This window comes from Podarcis vaucheri (genome assembly GCF_965113315.1).
Source record: "Podarcis vaucheri genome assembly, chromosome: 12".
In the NCBI taxonomy this organism is placed as follows: domain Eukaryota; kingdom Metazoa; phylum Chordata; class Lepidosauria; order Squamata; family Lacertidae; genus Podarcis; species Podarcis vaucheri.
This window is the reverse complement of record NC_138750.1, coordinates 20,955,225-20,973,252: the sequence shown is the minus strand read 5'-3', so window position 1 is coordinate 20,973,252 and position 18,028 is coordinate 20,955,225. Positions and strand designations below refer to the sequence as shown.

General features: G+C 43.3%; 1 protein-coding gene across 7 annotated transcripts in view; it reads left to right on the top strand.

The window, feature by feature from the left end:
• The window catches only part of RBMS3 (RNA binding motif single stranded interacting protein 3), a gene marked incomplete at its 3' end in the record, with an annotated part of 779,945 nt that overhangs the window by 265,833 nt on the left and 496,084 nt on the right, over positions 1 to 18,028 (top strand). The window contains exon 1 of one of the 7 annotated variants that reach the window (XM_082193460.1): positions 14,207 to 15,190. The exons of 4 other annotated variants lie outside the window; for them this stretch is intronic. In XM_082193460.1, coding sequence (XP_082049586.1) covers positions 15,116 to 15,190 — 75 coding nt within the window. In that variant the 5' untranslated portion in view covers positions 14,207 to 15,115. Of the gene's footprint in view, positions 1 to 14,206; positions 15,191 to 15,413; positions 15,453 to 18,028 lie in introns of those variants that run through there. 2 more of the 7 variants (XM_082193459.1, XM_082193461.1) reach the window with 2 other exon arrangements.

Below are 18,028 nucleotides of genomic sequence, written 5' to 3'. Positions count from 1 at the left end.
TGAAAATTGAATTGAATTAAAAATCACCCCAAGTTCCACTGCAAAAAGGAAATAAATTCACATTCATTTTACCTGGAAGTCATAGGAACTACTTTCAAGTGTAATGCAGAAATGTTTGAATTAATGAATATGAAGTAGCTTGTTCGAAACACTGGAAGACCCTCACTAGATGAAGTCAGAACGTGGGCAGGTTGATACAAAGGAAGTTTGTCCTCTGGTATTGTAGTCCTAAGCCGCTCAGAGCTTTTAAAATTCCTTTGTTATTCCCAAATCACATTGGAATGACAGGACAGCAAGGATGCAACATCTTCCAGCAATGCAGAGAGGGGCAGAGAGGGTCTTCTACCAAGCGGTATACAATCTCTACCCCAAGTTTTGGTTGATGGGGAGGAAAATACCACTGCCTTTGAATCCTACCCCTCTCTGGAATTTTGCCCTCCAAACAGCCTGTTCTGAATTTCAGTATAACTACAGTGGTACCTCGGCTTACATATGCTGCAGGTTACAGACTCCGCTAACCCAGAAATAGTGCTTCAGGTTAAGAACTTTGCTTCAGGATGAGAACAGAAATCTTGCTCCGGCGGAGCGGCAGCAGCAGGAGGCCCCATTGAAGCTAAAGTGGTGCTTCAGGTTAAGAACAGTTTCAGGTTAAGAACGGACCTCCGGAACGAATTAAGTACTTAACCTGAGGTACCACTGTACAATAAAACAAAAGTGCTACTTTTAAATATGTTGCACTTCAGAGCACATATGCATCAAAGACTCCCCACTTAATAGGGAGACTTAAGTCGTTAGCAGATTTTTATTACTAGGAAACCACTGCATCGGATGCTGTTGATTTGTAGAAATCTTGATCCTGTTGCATCTTGCTGCTGGGATTTTAGTCAGATTAATTGGGGAGGAGGTGGAGAGAGAGGATACAGGTTGCTGAATGAACTACAAGATTCCAAAGATTGTATTGGTACATTTGAGTTTGAAAGTATTTGAATTGAATATGTTGAAAAGACGAGAAATAAAATCAGTATTCTTCTTGTAACCCATTTTAAACAAGCTGTCAGACATCACTGCGGACTCTTTAGAAAACAGCTCTTAAATAAAGAAAAATAAAAGCATAAAGATGGTGTCAAAATATAAGCTCAATATCATACTTATCTGAGTATTGTGTCTTTTAACTCTTATATTTCTTTAGTAGATGGCAGATTGCTTTCAGATGCTGAAGATGAGCATTTTTGCATTAGCTTTCCTTTAGACAGCTTTGCTGTTATTTTGATGTTGGATAATGCTTCTAGAATATTACACTCCTGCTTTAAAGGAGGGTTGGATTCATAGTGATTTCTTCTTAGCTTGGGTGCGTGAAAACTGCTTATGGGCAGGATTCACCTAACCAGTTGAGCCAAAACAGATCTAGCATGAGTTCTGCAGATAATGCAGAAGTCTTCCACAACTGAGTTCAGAAAGGGCAGAGCTCATCATGGAAAGGGTGGGTGGGGGGATAAGTAAAGATTCACAGTGGTACCTCAGGTTAAGTACTTAATTCATTCTGGAGGTCCGTACTTAACCTGAAACTGTTCTTAACCTGAAGCACCACTTTAGCTAATGGGGCCTCCTGCTGCTGCTGCGCCGCTGGAGCACGATTTCTGTTCTCATCCTGAAGCAAAGTTCTTAACCTGAAGCACTATTTCTGGGTTAGTGGAGTCTGTATCCTGAAGCGTATGTAACCTGAAGTACCACTATACTTGGATACACTATGGATACAGAGAGTGGCTGGGGCAACCCAGCCAGATGGGCGGGGTAAAAATAATAAAATAATAAAAATTATTATTACTTCCTGTGCTCCCCAGTGTGTCATGAGAAGCTGCCATCTTGAAACATCTATAGTTAATGTGTTTGATCTGAGATTAAGTTAATCTGATCTGAGACTAAGGCTGCCAATTTTTCATTTTTAAAGATACTGGCCTCCTAGGAGGAGCCAGAAATTGAAGGTCAGGTCTTGGAGAAATGTGGATTTTATCTCATCCATTTTGGAAAAAAGTGGTGGGTTGACTGCTATCTTTTTGCATACTTATGCCCCTTTGTTTTGCTTTTCATCGAATAATAGCATTGTAGAGTTGGAAGGGACCATGAGGATCATCTAGACCAGCGGTTCTCAACCTGTGGGTTCCAATATGTTGTTGAACTACAACTCCCGTCATCCCTGAGCTCTGGCCTTCCTAGCTAGGGATGAAAGGAGTTGTAGTTCAACAACATCTGGGGACCCACAGGTTGAGAAAGGCTGATCTAGTCCAACCCTCTGCAAAGCCCAACATGGGGGTTTTTCTCCAACGTGGGGCTTGAACCCTTGACCTTAATATTAAGACTCCCATGCTCTACTGATTGAGCTACTTGATTTGTACTTTGCAGCTTGGCAGAACAGCATGAACACAAGTGATCAATGCCTTTATGTATATTCACTTGCACCCTCTCCATGCCTGCATCCTGTGTGGGGAGGTCCTGGACTCACTTCTCCCATGTTTCTACCTCACTGGCTCTGCTCCTTGAAGTCAACTTGCCCCTTGGCCATGCACCAGTAAAATGTTGGATTAATTGGTGCTGGCAATTGCATGATGAGGTTTCCCTGTGCAGGTGGTATTAAGATTCAGGTTTTACTTTCAGGTGCATTGGAATTCTACTCACTTGCGGGCTTTTGCTTCCTAGGCTGCTCACAAGTGGGTTCATTCTTGAGCTGATCGTAGCCATCCAAAGCGGGGAAAGAAAGTTCTTAAGTTAGCCAGCTGTTGCTTACTGGGACTGAACAGCTTGCCTTTTCTTTGCTGAAGCATTGACACTTAGCGCTTGCTCTGCAGGCAAACTTCTATTTGAGCTCACAATTTGATTCTGTTATTCAGATGCACAGGGCAGAAAATGAAGGGATTTCTATTTAAGCAGTGTGCTCCTGAGTCACAGATGATCTTTTTGATGTCTATATTTTGCAGATGGATTTTTTATTTTTTTTACATTTTCTAGCACCAGCAGCCTTTGAGCAGCTCCCGTTATCTGAATTTGCTTTCATAACTGTTTATCTGCATTCCACCCCAAAATTTATTTCCCCCTTCAGTCGCTCACATTTTCTTCAAATCGCATTCACATTTTTATTCCATTTGTCAACTCACCAAGGGCCCCATTCCATGAAGTGACTTCAGTGGAAATTAAGAACGCCTAGCATCTTTGGGAATCAAATCTTTCTTTTTGTTTGTTTTTACTTGTTTGGTCATACTGTATAAAGAATTTCACTCCCACGTACTATAGACAAGACAGTAAACTCCTGGTAGGTAGAAGCAAAAGGTTTTTCATCTTGAAATCTTTCCCCTTTACCCAGTTACTAAGATTAGCTGTGATTGCTGATTACAACCTTGAGTTGATTTTTATATAACTCAGGTATGCAGCTATGATATAACAACATGACCAAAAAATTCCATTGCAAGGAGATTGGGACCAGCTGACCCTTATGGTCCCTTCCAACTCTATGATTCTGTACCATAAGGAGAGTCCTGTTGGTTCAGACCATTCTAGTCCAGAATCCTATTTCTCATAGTGGTCAACCAGAGATGCCTATGGGAGGCCTACAAGGAGGACATCACGGCAACGCTGATGTTAGCTGTTTAACTTGTATTCCACCTTTCCTGCAAGGAGCTTAAGGTCACAGACATGGTTTCCCCACTCCTCCCCATTTTATCAGTGCGACAACCCTGTGAGGCTAAGAGACAGTGACTGGCCCAAGGTCACCCAATGAGCTTTATGGCTGAGTGAGGATTTGAACCCTGATCTCCCAGGAAATACACCCAGCCTGTGACTTTGAATTTCCAACTATTGTATATACTTGAGTATAAGCCGACCCGAATATAAGCCGAGGCACCTAATTTTAGCACAAAAAACTGGGAAAACTTATTGACTCGAGTATAAGCTGGTTCACTACACCACAAACCTGGTGGTGGGTGGCAGCGGTGGAGGAAGAACAAGCAGCCCGAAAGGGTTGCTTCTGGGCTGCTCATTCCTCCACCACCACCGCCGACAGCGGCAAAGGCGGCGGAGGAGGAAGGAGCAGCCCGAAAGGACCCTCACTCGAGTATAAGCCATGTATAAGCTCCCAGTCACCAGTCTAGCTGCCACATTCTGGATTACTTGTAGTTTCTGGATCACCTTCAAAGGTAGTCCCACGTAGAGCACATTGCAGTAGTCCAAGCGGGAGATAACTAGAGCATGCACCACTCTGGCGAGACAGTCCGCGGGCAGGTAGGGTCTCAGCCCGCATACGAGATGGAGCTGGTAGGTAGCTGCCCTGGACACAGAATTGACCTGCACCTCCATGGACAGCAGTGAGTCCAGAATGACTCCCAGGCTGCGCACCTGGTCCTTCAGGGGCACAGTTACCCCATTCAGGACCAGGGAGTCCTCCACACCAGCCCACCCCCTGTCCCCCAAAACAGTACTTCTGTCTTGTCAGAATTCAACCTCGATCCATTAGCCGCCATCTATCCTCCAACCGCCTCCAGGGCACTCACAGAGGACCTTAACTGCCCTCACTGGTTCTGATTTAAAAGAGAGGTAGAGCTGGGTATCATCTGCATATTGATGGACACCCAGCCCAAACCCCCTGATGATCTCTCCCAGCGGCTTCATCTAGATGTTAAAAAGCATGGGGGAGAGGACGGAACCCTGAGGCACCCCACAAGTGAGGGCCCAGGGGTCTGAACACTCATCCCCACCACCACCACTTTCTGGACACGGCCCAGGAGGAAGGAGCGGAACCACACTGTATAACAGTGTCTCCAGCTCCCAGCTCCTCTAGACAGTCCAGAAGGATGTTATGATTGATTGTATCAAAAGCTGCTGAGAGATCCAGCAGAACTAGGAAACAGCTCTCATCTTTGTCCCTAGCTCGCCGGAGATCATCAAGCAGTGCAACCAAGGCAGTTTCAGTCCCATGATGAGGCCTGAATCCCAATTGGAAGGGATCTAAATGGTCCACATCCTCCAGGTGTGCCTGGAGTTGTTCAGCAACCACCTGCTCAATCACCTTGCCCAGAAGGAAGCCAAGCTTTTTCCGCATTTAGGGGGAAGTATTTTGACTCAACATGATGTGTACTGTGGCGGTGGGTTAACCCATCATATCATTTTCTTGCACTGTAGCTTTTACTGTTTGTTGAAGAGGGGTAATTTCCAAGGAGCCAAGCTCTGTTGAAAGGAGTGGCACTCTCATTTGGTACAGTTTTATTCCACTGCTAGTGTGGTAAAAGTGTTGGGGTTGTTGAATTGGAAACTCTGGCAGCAGGGCCCAGCCTCTCTGTATAACCATAGCAGTTGGCAAGAGGACATAGCTGCTGGTCTGATCTCTGTTGAACTTCAGCAACACGGCTGTGCATGGCTATAGAGTGCTACTGTGGCTGACAGCTCAACAAAGATCAGGTGATACATACAAAAGGTGAATGGGGATTCATCTGGTCCCATAAAACTGCAGACTCTGGCTGGCTCCTCCATCTGATCAGCTCTCAGACTCCTTGTTTGCTTTGTGGTTCAGCTCTTCATTTGCCACCTGATCATCAGCCATAACAAAAGAAAGTAGAGGTTTAATGTTGAAGAGTCTATATTGTGAAATTAACAAGGAGTCGGGGTGAATGCCAGCAAAAAGAGCATCTGAAATGGGTCCCCATGGGCCAGCTCCATACAGCTAAGCTATTACATTGCCCATATTCCATATGTATTCATTTCCCCTTAACCTGACTGAATTTATGTAGGAAACAAGATCCTTTCTAAAGTATTATACAGGTGCTTCCCCTGGGGGTTAAACGTCTCTATGGAGACAATGGCTTGGGGCATTTTGCGCCACATTACTTTTTACTGCCTACATAGCAAAACTGAAAGCAGCAGCAAGTTCCTTCACATGTCATGAAAATATCATGAGAGCAGACTTTAACTGGATTATCACTGTTTTCAGATGCAGGTTATAAAGTAGAAGTCTCTGAAGTCATAGTAACGGAGCACAGAATATGGTTAAAAGCTTGGGAAAGGCTGCTGCATACTGACGCGGTTCATCATTATCCACCGCTGAAAGATTGTAGGATAATGTTGTAACGAGAGACAAGTGGGTTCTTTGGGTTCAGAACCAAAGAAAACATAAAGTTCTTGAACTTGTGTTCTGGCTACAAATGGAGCATTGCTTTGTGATTTGGTTGATTGGGAATTTAGTACAACACATGATAGTCAAACTCCAGCCAAAAAGGGGGTGGGGAATGGCAATCTAATCAAAGCAGCACATGTAAAGGATACTGTGTGGAAGTGGAGCAGGTGTTTTAGGGCAACAAAAATTCCCAAACAGTTATCCTGGTGTAGAGAACTTAGACGCAGATATAACGATGATATTCCATACAGCTATGTTCAAGGTCCATACCTGCCCAAAGTTCTTCTTTGTTGCTTTATTGGTATTTATGATGCAAGGTCAACTTCAGGGTTTTCTCTAGTGCAGGATATGCCCTTGCCTAATGTAGTGGGGCTAAAATAAGGCATGCTACCTACACAGTCATGAAATTGAAAAAAGATGCCTGCTTCTTGGGAGAAAAGCGATGACAAACCTAGACAGCATCTTAAAAAGCAGAGACATCACCTTGCCGACAACGGTCCTTATAGTTAAAGTTGTGGTTTTCCCTGTAGTGATGTAGGTAAGTGAGAGCTGGACCATAAAGAAGGCTGATCACCAAAAATTGATGCTTTTGAATTATGGTGCTGGATGGAGGAAACTCTTGAGAGTCCCATGGACTGCAAGAAGATCAAACTGATCCATTATGAAGGAAATCAGCCCTGAGTGCTCACTGGAAGGACAGATCCTGAAGCTGAGGCTCCAATACTTTGTCCACCTCATGAGAAGAGAAGACTCCCTGGAAAAGACCCTGATGTTGGGAAAGATGGAGGGCACAAGGAGAAGGGGATGACAGAGGACGAGATGGTTGGACAGTGTTCTTGAAGCATGAACATGACTTTGACCAAACTGCAGGAGGCAGTGGAAGGTTTTGTCAGGGTCTTGTGAAAGAACAATGTTAAACAACAATTGATGACCTCCTCTCATGTTGTATCACAGTGTGGTACGTTGGCTTGACAGCCACGGACAGAAAGTCTTTACAGAGGGTGGTGAACGCAGTACATGATATCATGGGCTGTCTCCTTAGCCTGCTAGATGACATCGCAAGGGATCATTGCCTTAGGAGGGCGAGAAAAATTCTCAGGAACGATTCACATCCCAGCCAGCACCTCTTTAATCTTCTACACTCGGGTAGGAGATCTAGAAGTATAATCAGTCATATCAACAGGCTAAAAAGCAGTTTCTATCCGTGGGCTGTTAGGCTGCTGGACAGAACATAATATAGTGCAACTGACTTTCAGGGTTAGTGTGTTGTGCGACAAGCACACAGAGTGCAATGAGATTGAGTGTTTCCCAATGGGAAAACTTATGGAAGATCAATTGGAAATTCACAAATTGTTATACGATTAGAGAGAACTTTCAAAAAATGCAACACCGATGGTACCTAACACCATGGAAACTTTCGAAAATGTATAAAAATGTGTCAAGTAATTGTTGGAGATGCGGAGACTCAGGAACTTTCTACCATGTGTGGTGGATATGTAGGAAAATACAGGTATTCTGGGAGAGTATCCATGCAGAATGCTAAAGATCTATTTCAACAAAAAAACAGAGGCCTACCTCCTGGGAATAACAGATTTGGATATTCCGCAAAAAAAGGAAGGGTATCTTTTTATATGTGACAGCGGCAGCAAAAGTTCTGATCGCGGCAAAATGGAAGAGTAATGAAATCCCCTCTATACAATATTGGATCCAAAAACTGACAGAATATGCCGAATTAGATGGTTTATCAGAAAAAATAAAGAATAAATCAAAACGGGAATTTGTTTCAAAATGGGAGGTTTTCAAATAATATTTGAAAAATAAATATAGTATAAATTCTGTAGCAGCATTCGAGGAACTTCAGTAATAGTTGCAAGGTAGATATAAGAAATTAGATATATTAGAGAAGAAGAAGAGTTTGGATTTGATATCCCGCTTTATCACTACCCTAGGGAGTCTCAAAGTGGCTCACAATCTCCTTTCCCTTCCTCCTCCACAACAAACACTCTGTGAGGTGAGTGAGGCTGAGAGACTTCAAAGAAGTGTGACTGGCCCAAGGTCACCCAGCAGCTGCATGTGGAGGAGCGGGGAAGCGAACCCAGTTCACCAGATTACAAGACTACCGCTCTTTACCACTACACCACACTGGCTCTCGAAAAGAAAAAGTTTAATTATGAAAAAATGTGTATTGGCAATAAGTAATATGAAATCGAAATATGGAATAGACGGTAGGTTGGGTCTTTAGTGTTAAGACCAATATATGTTTTATTGCTTGTTAAGAAAATTATGTGTCTATGGTTATTCCTGTGTGTAATTTGGTATTTGTGTTTTTTTCTTTTTTCTTATTGTATCAATAATTTAAGAAGAAGAAGAAGAAGAGTTTGGATTTGATATCCCGCCTTTCACTCCCTTTAAGGAGTCTCAAAGCGGCTAACATTCTCCTTTCCCTTCCTCCCCCACAACAAACACTCTGTGAGGTGAGTGGGGCTGAGAGACTTCAAAGAAGTGTGACTGGCCCAAGGTCACCCAGCAGCTGCATGTGGAGGAGCGGAGACGCGATCCCGGTTCCCCAGATTACGAGACTACTGCTCTTAACCACTACACCACACTGGCTCTCTCTCTGTATTTAAAAAAAAAAAAAAAAAAGAGATTGAGTGTTTGTTTGTTTGGGAGGGAGACTCGGTTAATTTCATTGTACACAGGTTGTACATTGGCAATAAAGGTATTATTATTTTAGTGCCTCTTTCTGCTAGATCTAGAAGTTGTTGGGCTACAACTCCCTCTGTCTGTGACCATTGGCCAGGCTGGCAGGGGCTGATTGGAGTTGGAGTCTAAAAACATGGAAGTCTACAGGTTCCCTGCCCCTGTGTTAGATGAAAGATCTATTCTACCCAAACTCAGATGGATTCCCAGCTACCAAGAGCACATCCATTCATGAAGCATCAGGAGATCATCCTGGGACTATTAGCCAACCATCTGCTGTACAAATAACCTTCTCCAAGGCACCATAACACAAATGACTTGAAAGCTGCTGCCTTGAATAAGTCCTCTGCTTGCTTTAGTATACTTTGATCCTAAGTCTTAGACTAAATACATTTTGGTTTCTTTTTTATTAGCCTTAAGTTTCCAAAACTTTATGGCACACTTGTGTCACATTTTCCAGCATTTTCTCACAGCTGTAAGTTTTGGAAACACAGAGAGTACTCCTTAACGTTTTGCAGCGAGGGACGCTGCTCATCCAATGAGGCTTTAACTAGTTAAACAGTGTCCTAAAGATTACTTTTCAAAGTAAATAATGGCAAAGCAATCACCTGACAACAAACACACCAAACATGACAGGCTGTAATTTTAAGAGGGAGACGAAGTGATACTAAAGCTCTCAGTCGAACCTGAAAATATTAGCTAAACAAGTTGGATCTGTAACAAAATGTTGCTGTGTGGAGTATTCCCCCCCCCCCCGATAGTCTGTACTTCTGGAAGCCTTGTGGTTTCCCCCAACCCCACGGATACTTAGCTATTGTGTGTAGATGGTGCCATTTTGGTTACATAAGGTATGGTACTTGGGAGAAGCATTCACTGTTACTATAGAGGATTTAGATATTTGTGAACCAGTGTACAGTATTCCAGTGCAGGGGGTCAGCAGACTTTTTCAGCAGGGGGCTGGTCCACTTTCCCTCAGACCTTGTACGGGGCGGCGGCTATATTTTGAAAAAGAAAAGAAAAGAAAGAATTCCTATGCCCCACAAATAAACCAGAGATACATTTTAAATAAAAGGACACATTCTACTCATGTAAAAACATGCTGATTCCCGGACCGTCCATGGGCCAGATTTAGAAGGCGACGGGGCCGGATCCAGCCCCCAGGCCTTAGTTTGCCTACCCATGTTCTAGTGCCGTCATTTTTAGATCCACAGATCACCAGTAGTCATCAGAGCATTCATTAGAAATGCAGGCACCATATTGTTATATTATCAGTTTAATCAATGTTATTTATTGTTTATTGATATTTTGGATTATCACCTTATCATTTATCATATCATATCATATTTTAGTGTATTAAATTACACGATACTTCAATAATAGAGAGCCAGTGTGGTGTAGTGGTTAAGAGCGGTAGTCTCGTAATCTGGGGAACCGGGTTCGCGTCTCCGCTCCTCCACATGCAGCTGCTGGGTGACCTTGGGCCAGTCACACTTCTCTGAAGTCTCTCAGCCCCACTCACCTCACAGAGTGTTTGTTGTGGGGGAGGAAGGGAAAGGAGAATGTTAGCCACTTTGAGACTCCTTAAAGGGAGTGAAAGGTGGGATATCAAATCCAAACTCTTCTTCTTCTTAATACTTTCCCTTTTTACATTTGGTTAGCTTAGTACAATAACAGCAGACTGGCAATGTGATGCAGAGTATGATGTTTGCTTGCCCATATCACGTGCAGGCATGTGCCCACAAACCAAAACACAGCTGGCATGTCTAATTTTAGCCCTATCCAGCCTTGACAAGTGTCCCCTAAAAAAAAAGGAAAAAAAGATTCCCTTCCCCCTCCCTTTAACAATTTGCTTGATAATATAGCAGCTGACAACAGTCCAACTGGGGTATTACACATGCTTTAAATAAAAACAAAAGAAACCACTGCTGCAGTGCTGTTTTATTTTCTTTTTATATACAAATCTCAGTCAGCAAAGCTGAAGATAGATCTATGAATGGAGTGGCAGTGTAAAGGAGTCTGTACACACATAGCCTGTGTATAGACAATAGATATTTTCATGGACTTGAGATGTGGCATTGGTAAAAAATATTGTTGCTCACTGCACGCATTATTATTTTGTTGTTGTACATCATTGTCCTGGTAAAACTTGTTTGCAGGTTTTTGCAGCTCTAATATGTATAATTGGTTTTATTAACTGTTTAGTGTGGCACTTACTGGATAGTGCTTATGATAAGTAATATAGCGTCTCCTTTTTTCTCTCACGCTGTGATGTCTGACTCAGTTTTATAAGTATTTGGGGTTTAATAATAATATTTAATAAACATGATATTGAAGGATAGGTGAATATTTTCAAACATGCTCATTTGGCCCTTTAAAAGGGTTGGGGATGAAAAAGTTTCCTTCCAGAGTGAAATTGAGTAGACCAGAAGCTTCTTGCTTCTACACTAGTCAGTTCCAATACCATACTAGTTTGTGTGGGATTAGTGGAAGTGTTTGTTTGCAACAATCTTTTCCTGTTGACAGCAACTGAAGGGGTTGGGTATAGGTAAAGGTAAAAGATAAAGGACCCCTGGACAGTTAAGTCCAGTCAAAGGCAACTGTGGGGTTGTAGCACTCATCTTACTTTCAGGCTGAGGGAGCCGGCGTTTGTCCACAGGCAGCTTTCTGGGTCGCGTGGCCAGCATGACTAAACTGCTTCTGGCGCAACAGGACACTGTGACAGAAACCAGAGCACACAGAAACATCATTTACCTTCCCACCACAGTGGTACCTATTTATCTACTTGCACTGGCGTTCTTTCGAACTGCTAGGTTGGCAGGAGCTGGGACAGAGCTCACCCTGTCACAGAGATTCGAACCATCAAACTTCTGATCGGCAAGCCCAAGAGGCTCAGTGGTTTAGACCACAGCACCGCCCACATTTGGTACAGCGCATCACTGTGCATGGAAATACAATTCTCATATACACCCCACAGTCAGTGAGACAGTGCACAAACTATCAGGTATGGAGAGCAAGTTTTGCTACAGCTGAGTTCTCCTAAGTGTAGGGCTTTCTTTTATTAAGTGTGTATCCAATCATGTCGTTTTAGCTGTGTAGCTGCAGTTCGTACTCTCTTGTATTGGACACTCACAATAGCAGAGAATGATGGAGCATTGAGAACTAGCTCTGATAAATAGAGATGTGTGAGGAATAAATTAAGAACCCAACAGCCCCATTCCGTTCATGGCTATTCAGGCATAAGTCCAACTGATTGCAGTGGGATTTACAATCTAGCAATTATGTTTAGGGTTGCTTCATCATATTTCTGCCCAGGTTCCCAATGTATGTTGCAGGGTTGACCATATATCAGGCTCGATGCAGACTAAGTCAGATGCTTCAATTCCATTCTAAGGATGTAAGATAGTGATGAAATCAGTGTGACTTAAGTTTGTCAACAGGATGTAAAGGGGACTAGCTGGATTCAATCCAGTGTAGTATAATATAGAATTACCTTCTTGGTTTACAGGAGTGTAACCATTTACATGCTTGCTTGGAAATAGCTAGCACTGAACTTGAACCACCTCAAACACAGTGTTGTTCTATACATGCCTACTCATAAGTAAATCTTGCTGAATTCAATATGGCAGAGCATGTTTTCCTGCCAGATTCTCCCATGAAGACACTGGCTGAATCATACCCAGCAGGTTTGATAGAAAAAAACATCCTGCAAAACTGGACATGTTGCGATAAGGAAGGTCAGAAGAGGATGCACTGGAAAATGCAGGGTAACAATTACTTGGTGCAACATCATATATCCTCTCTGCACACAAATCAGAATGGAATCCCCAAGAAACAACTGGAGTTGTCTAACCTTCCTGCAAACTTTGTGCAAAGAAATCTGGATGAAGGCTCAGGAAACAGACCACCTGGATGCAACCCTTTGCATGCAAATTCTTTCTAAGGTTGGGATCCACTTGCAGGGATTGAATTTAGTGGAACTTATTTTCAAGCAAATATGTAGCTGTCAAGTGTCCCTTATTTGAAGGGACAGTCCCTTATTCCAGTGCCATGTCCCGCTGCTGTCCCTTATTGATGGATGTCCCTTAAATGTCCCTTAAATGATGTCCCTTAAATTTCAAAGGAAGCAGCTCCTCTCCCTCCCTCCCTGCCGGCCAGGGAGGAGGGAGGCTCAAACTGTGTTGCTTGGCTGTGTTGCTCACCCAATAAGTCTAAGAACGACTGGGGGGTGGAGCTTCCATGCCTTGTGTGTGGCTAGTTAATGCAAGCTGAGGGGTTTTTTGAATGCTGGACGCCATTTTGTTGCACGTGCTGCTGCAAACTTTGCAGTACAAAGCCAGGCCGGGGAGCCATCTTAAGTTGAGGCTGCACAGGCCTTGTGGTGCATGTGATTCAGATTCTATTCAGTTGAACCTCTGGTTACAAAGTTGGTTGGACAGTGTTCGCGAAGCTACCAGCATGCGTTTGACCAGACTGCAGGAGGACAGGAAGACTGGAGTACCTGGAACAGGTGAGGCTGCAGGTCCCTTATTTTGGCTGCTGGCTCCTTTTCTAGGCTGCTGGTCCCTTATTTTCAAATCTGTAAGTTGACAGCTATGCAAATAGGCATAGGATCAGACTCTTCAATTTCACAAGCCAGCAACATCCTGAGTCAGTGACCCAAACGCTACTCCCAGCAATCCACACCTGAAGTATATGGCTCACTATTTGGCTAAGCCAGGCTGCAATGGATATATTGTAGATCTCGAAAAGTTCACCCAAAGTGGGAGTGACTGGTTTTTAATTTTGAACCTCCTAAAAGAAACACACAGTCTCGCCAAAGCATCTCTCCAGGAGCCGTTTTCAGCCCTGAATGCCTGCTTCCCATTCTTTCGCCTCTTTTGGAGCGACTTTCCTGATGCGTGTTGTGCTTTAGCGTGCGCTTTTTGGGTGGGGGGGAATAATACTAATTAAAAATCCCGCAGCCCCTTTTCCTGGAGATGCTGCAAAGGTCCTCCTTGGGGGAACCCTCTCTCCAGCTTTCCAAATACAGGCAAAACCCTCAACCCCGTCTTGAGGTGCTTCACCAGTGCCTTGGGTAGTAGTGGCAGCGGCAAGTATTGTTATTTAAAGAGACAGGCAGGCTTTTCCCCCTCCTCCTTTCCCTGGCTTGACTTTGCTTCTGAAGCGGCAGCTACCGTTCTGCTGCTGCTGCTGTTTTCACGGGTAACTTTGAGAAGAGTCTGCAAACAGGGGAGAAGGCTGAGAAATGCGATCGCTGAGCGCCCCCACCTCCTTTCCTCCTCCTCCTCCTCTTCCTCCTCCTTTCCCTGGGTTTTAGCAGCAGCAGCAGCAGCGGCGTTGCTGTAAAAGCGCTCTGCTCTCTGCGATAGCCAGCAGAGGGAAGCGGGGCTTTGCTTGCAGCAGGGGCTGGAGCGAGCCTTCTTGGAGGAAATACTGCAGCCTTCTGGACTGCGTCTGCTTCTCGAGGGAGAGGCTGGCCGTGGAGTTCCACCCACCGGCTGGAGGGAAAGAAGGAGGGGTGGGGGTTTGAATGAAAGGCAAGGCGAGACCTTAAACACCATGCCGCTCCGCAAGGGAGGCAGCAGCAACTAGGCTCTCGCAAGCCAAGGCGCCTTTTTTTTTTCCTCCTTTCCCCCTTTTTCTTTTTCTTCCCCCCTTCTCCCCCCCAACAAACAAAAAAAAACCCGCTCCCCGCCCCCTTTTTGGCAAAAAAAAGAGGGGGTAAAAAAAGGTGGAGGGAGAAGGATCTGCGAGGACGCTGATCTGCAGAGATCCTGAGTTTTTAACCCGGTCTTCCTGATTTCTCCAACCGGAATCCCCCCTCCCCCCCCCCCGCGCACCTTTTTCCAGACACTTGGCAATTGACATTACTTCAAGCCAAAGCGGGTGGGAGGCAGGAAAACCCTGCTGTGTGGGGAGGAGGGGTGGAAAGAAGAGCGCAACAATATATTTACATCTCTCTAGCTATAAATTCTTCTGCAATTTTTTCCCTTCTTCATTTTTAATTATTATTTTTTTAAAACACAAAAACCTTTCCCCCCCCCACCACCTTTTTTTCCTTTCTTTTTTTGCTTCTTGCTGTGTTTGGAACTAGCGAGCGGTTTAGAAGGCAAGGAAGTCTGGACACAAAAAGAAAAGAAAAGAAAAAAGAGCGCCTCTCACCAGTCATCCGTACTGTCAGGAATAGTGGGGTTTTAAGCGGAAGAAAGGCCTGAGGCTCTAAACGAGTTTCCCTGCATCGGAGATAAAGATTCCAGCTACATGGGCAAACGCTTGGAACAGCAACCAATGTACCCTCAGTACACTTACTATTACCCTCATTATCTCCAAACCAAGGTACGTTGTGGGTGTACTTGCTAGCAGGACTTCCTGGGCTTCTCCAGCAGCGTCGATATGATACCATTAGGCACTTAGTGGATGATGGATAGTTGATTGGCGTAAATTACAGGCATGCTTGCTTCCTTCCTTCCTCTCTCCCTCTCTGTCTCTCTCTCTTTGAATCATGAAGGAGTAGAACTAATGCCCAACAAATGCAGCCAAAGGAGAGAAAACATTATTATTATTAATAGTAGCAATGACAATCAATGGAACTAGCAAGGTCAGAATGGATTTAACAATCTGCTGTGTGTTAAAAGCCAAAAAGAAGAGGGGGGGGAGGTTTTGTTTAGCCGAGATCTTTTTATTTGTGCTTGTGGGTGGGAGCGAAGGGGTGGAAGGGGTGTACGTGTGTGTGTGTAGACACACACATTATTTTAATTAAAATGAACCAGCAGTACCCAGGTAGCACCCTCATTACGCGACAGGAACTGTCTGGATAGTGTCAGCCCTGCGCCTGGTGGGTTTAAGGGGACTTTGGAAGGTGATCTGAGCTTGTGTGCGTTTGGAGTGGTAAAAGCATTTTTTTGCTGTTAGGAGAGGCATTGTGGGCACTCCCAACTTTTAATTTGACACACATGTGAAAGCCCGGCCGGGGTTAAGGGAGGGCAGAGAGATGACCTAATAAAATCCTTGGGAGTTTTTGTGCTTGCCGGTCTGAGGTTCTATTAAACATTGATAATGGGATGAGCATGCACTGTGTTGTATTTGAAAGGTTTGCAAATAAGTGCTCGCTACTTATAAATAGAAAGCAGGAACCCTGGTTGAGGTGTCTTTCTCAATTTGTGTTTTACATATGTGTGTGTGTGTGTGTGTGTGTGCGCATCAAATAGCAAGTCCGGCCTTTATCTGCTAGTAAGACTGAACTGCACCCCACTACAAAATGAATTAAATAGTGCATTGTAGATATTTTTTCTATTGCTGCTGCATAGTTCTATTCCCGGTAACCTATATTATTAGTGAACTTTCCAAAACACGGCTATGCCTCTCACCCTCCCACACATGCTTGCAAACATGAATCATTTTTATGCCATCTTTTGAAAAATTACTACCTCGGAAGTTTGACCTTAGAATTGCTGATTAACATATGTGAACGCTTTTCTGGGAGAATACAAACTTGTAATACGTTTGATGAGTTGAAACACATGGGGTGCATTGCTTTTTTGGGGGGGTGACTGAGCATTTGGTGCTTTTGGTTCTGGGTGTGGCAAGATCATCACGGTTTTCTGTCGCTGTGTTCACTTTTACCACTTCTGGAATCACTTTTCGGTTTGGATTTATCGTTTGACCTCTCAGGATATGAAATGACCAGTCATGAGCAACAAGCGTGTAGTTAGGTATCTGACACTCACAAGGATGTCTGTGATGAGAACCTTTTTCGTTTCTAACCTGGGTACCACTAATTTGGTATACTGCAGTACTTGAGGAATCTTTGTGCCACATCAAGCCCTTTTTGAACAATTGTTGTCACTTTTTCTCCTTCTTCTCAAGGTCGATTCAAATTGCATTTTACCTCTGTGACGATTTGGTATATATTGCTACTACTACTGCTGCTGCTTCAGCAGAAGCCTGTAGCTAGCTTGACTGCTATACAGTATTGTCTATAGTTTTAACTGTTTGGAGGAATGGCGATGAGACACATGGCATTCCTCAAAACCTGGCAAGCGAAGGACAGGGAACAATTTATAGGGATTTTGTTGTTGTTGTTGAAAGAACAATAGCTTCAAGTACTTGATGAAGGCATTCCATGCCTTTTACTGATGTAGCTTAAATGAAGCCACTCTTGCTGTTCTGGAACTCCTTGTTTCTACTTTTCAAAATACGCTTTGGGGAAAGCCTAACCTTGTGGATGGGTCAAAAATAATAACAGCCATTTATTTGTACAGGGACATTTTTTTTTAAAGGGCTCTCTTAAAGTATACCTTGAGGATGCCAATATTCTTTCAAAGCATTTGGCATTAAAAAAAATGGTTAGAGGCATTAAAATGTGGATCAACAATAGAGCATATAACACTGTATAAATGAATATTATTTTTTAAAACATGCTTTTTTCTTCTTTATTGCTCTTGAATTAGGTGGGTACATTCATAAATATAGACATTGTTACAAGCTGCTCAGAGTTCTAGTGAAAACATCTGAACACAGAGCGTTAAGTTTTCTTTTACTTCATGTGTGTTAGTAGCTACACACATGTGTTTGTTCATGAACGCACACAAACAAAAGCCAAACAAATGTACATAATGGATATACAATACAATGAATACACATACATGTTTCTGCGGTATCTTACTAAAGATTTTAAAGCAGTGCAGACAGGCAATGTCTGGCTATCTTTTTCTTGAAGCTATTCATCAGATTATGAGACTTTTTAAAAAAATAGAGCAATCATTTCTGTCAGACTAATATTTTGGTAACCAAATAACTGTAAAAGTGATCATTATCACAGAAATAGATAATAATATATTGCCAAATTACTTCATCCATACCAGGAATATCACTATTAATATTGAGGGAACTCAACAAAATGATATAATCAGAATGTGCACCGATATGAACTCCCATTTGAAAATCAATACATAGGTTAGTGGCAGTGCAGTTATTAGAAATTACAGAGAGCTGCAAGATATTAATGTGTAACACATGAAGCACTCATAATGTGGCTTGCCTTTTTCAATACAGTATATCTTCGATGTTTTCCTCCAGGTTTTTTTTTTTATTTAATCTTTTCACACTTTGAAAGCTGCCATTATAAACATACTTGCAAGTGCATAAGCCCCACTGACCACAATGGGGCTTACT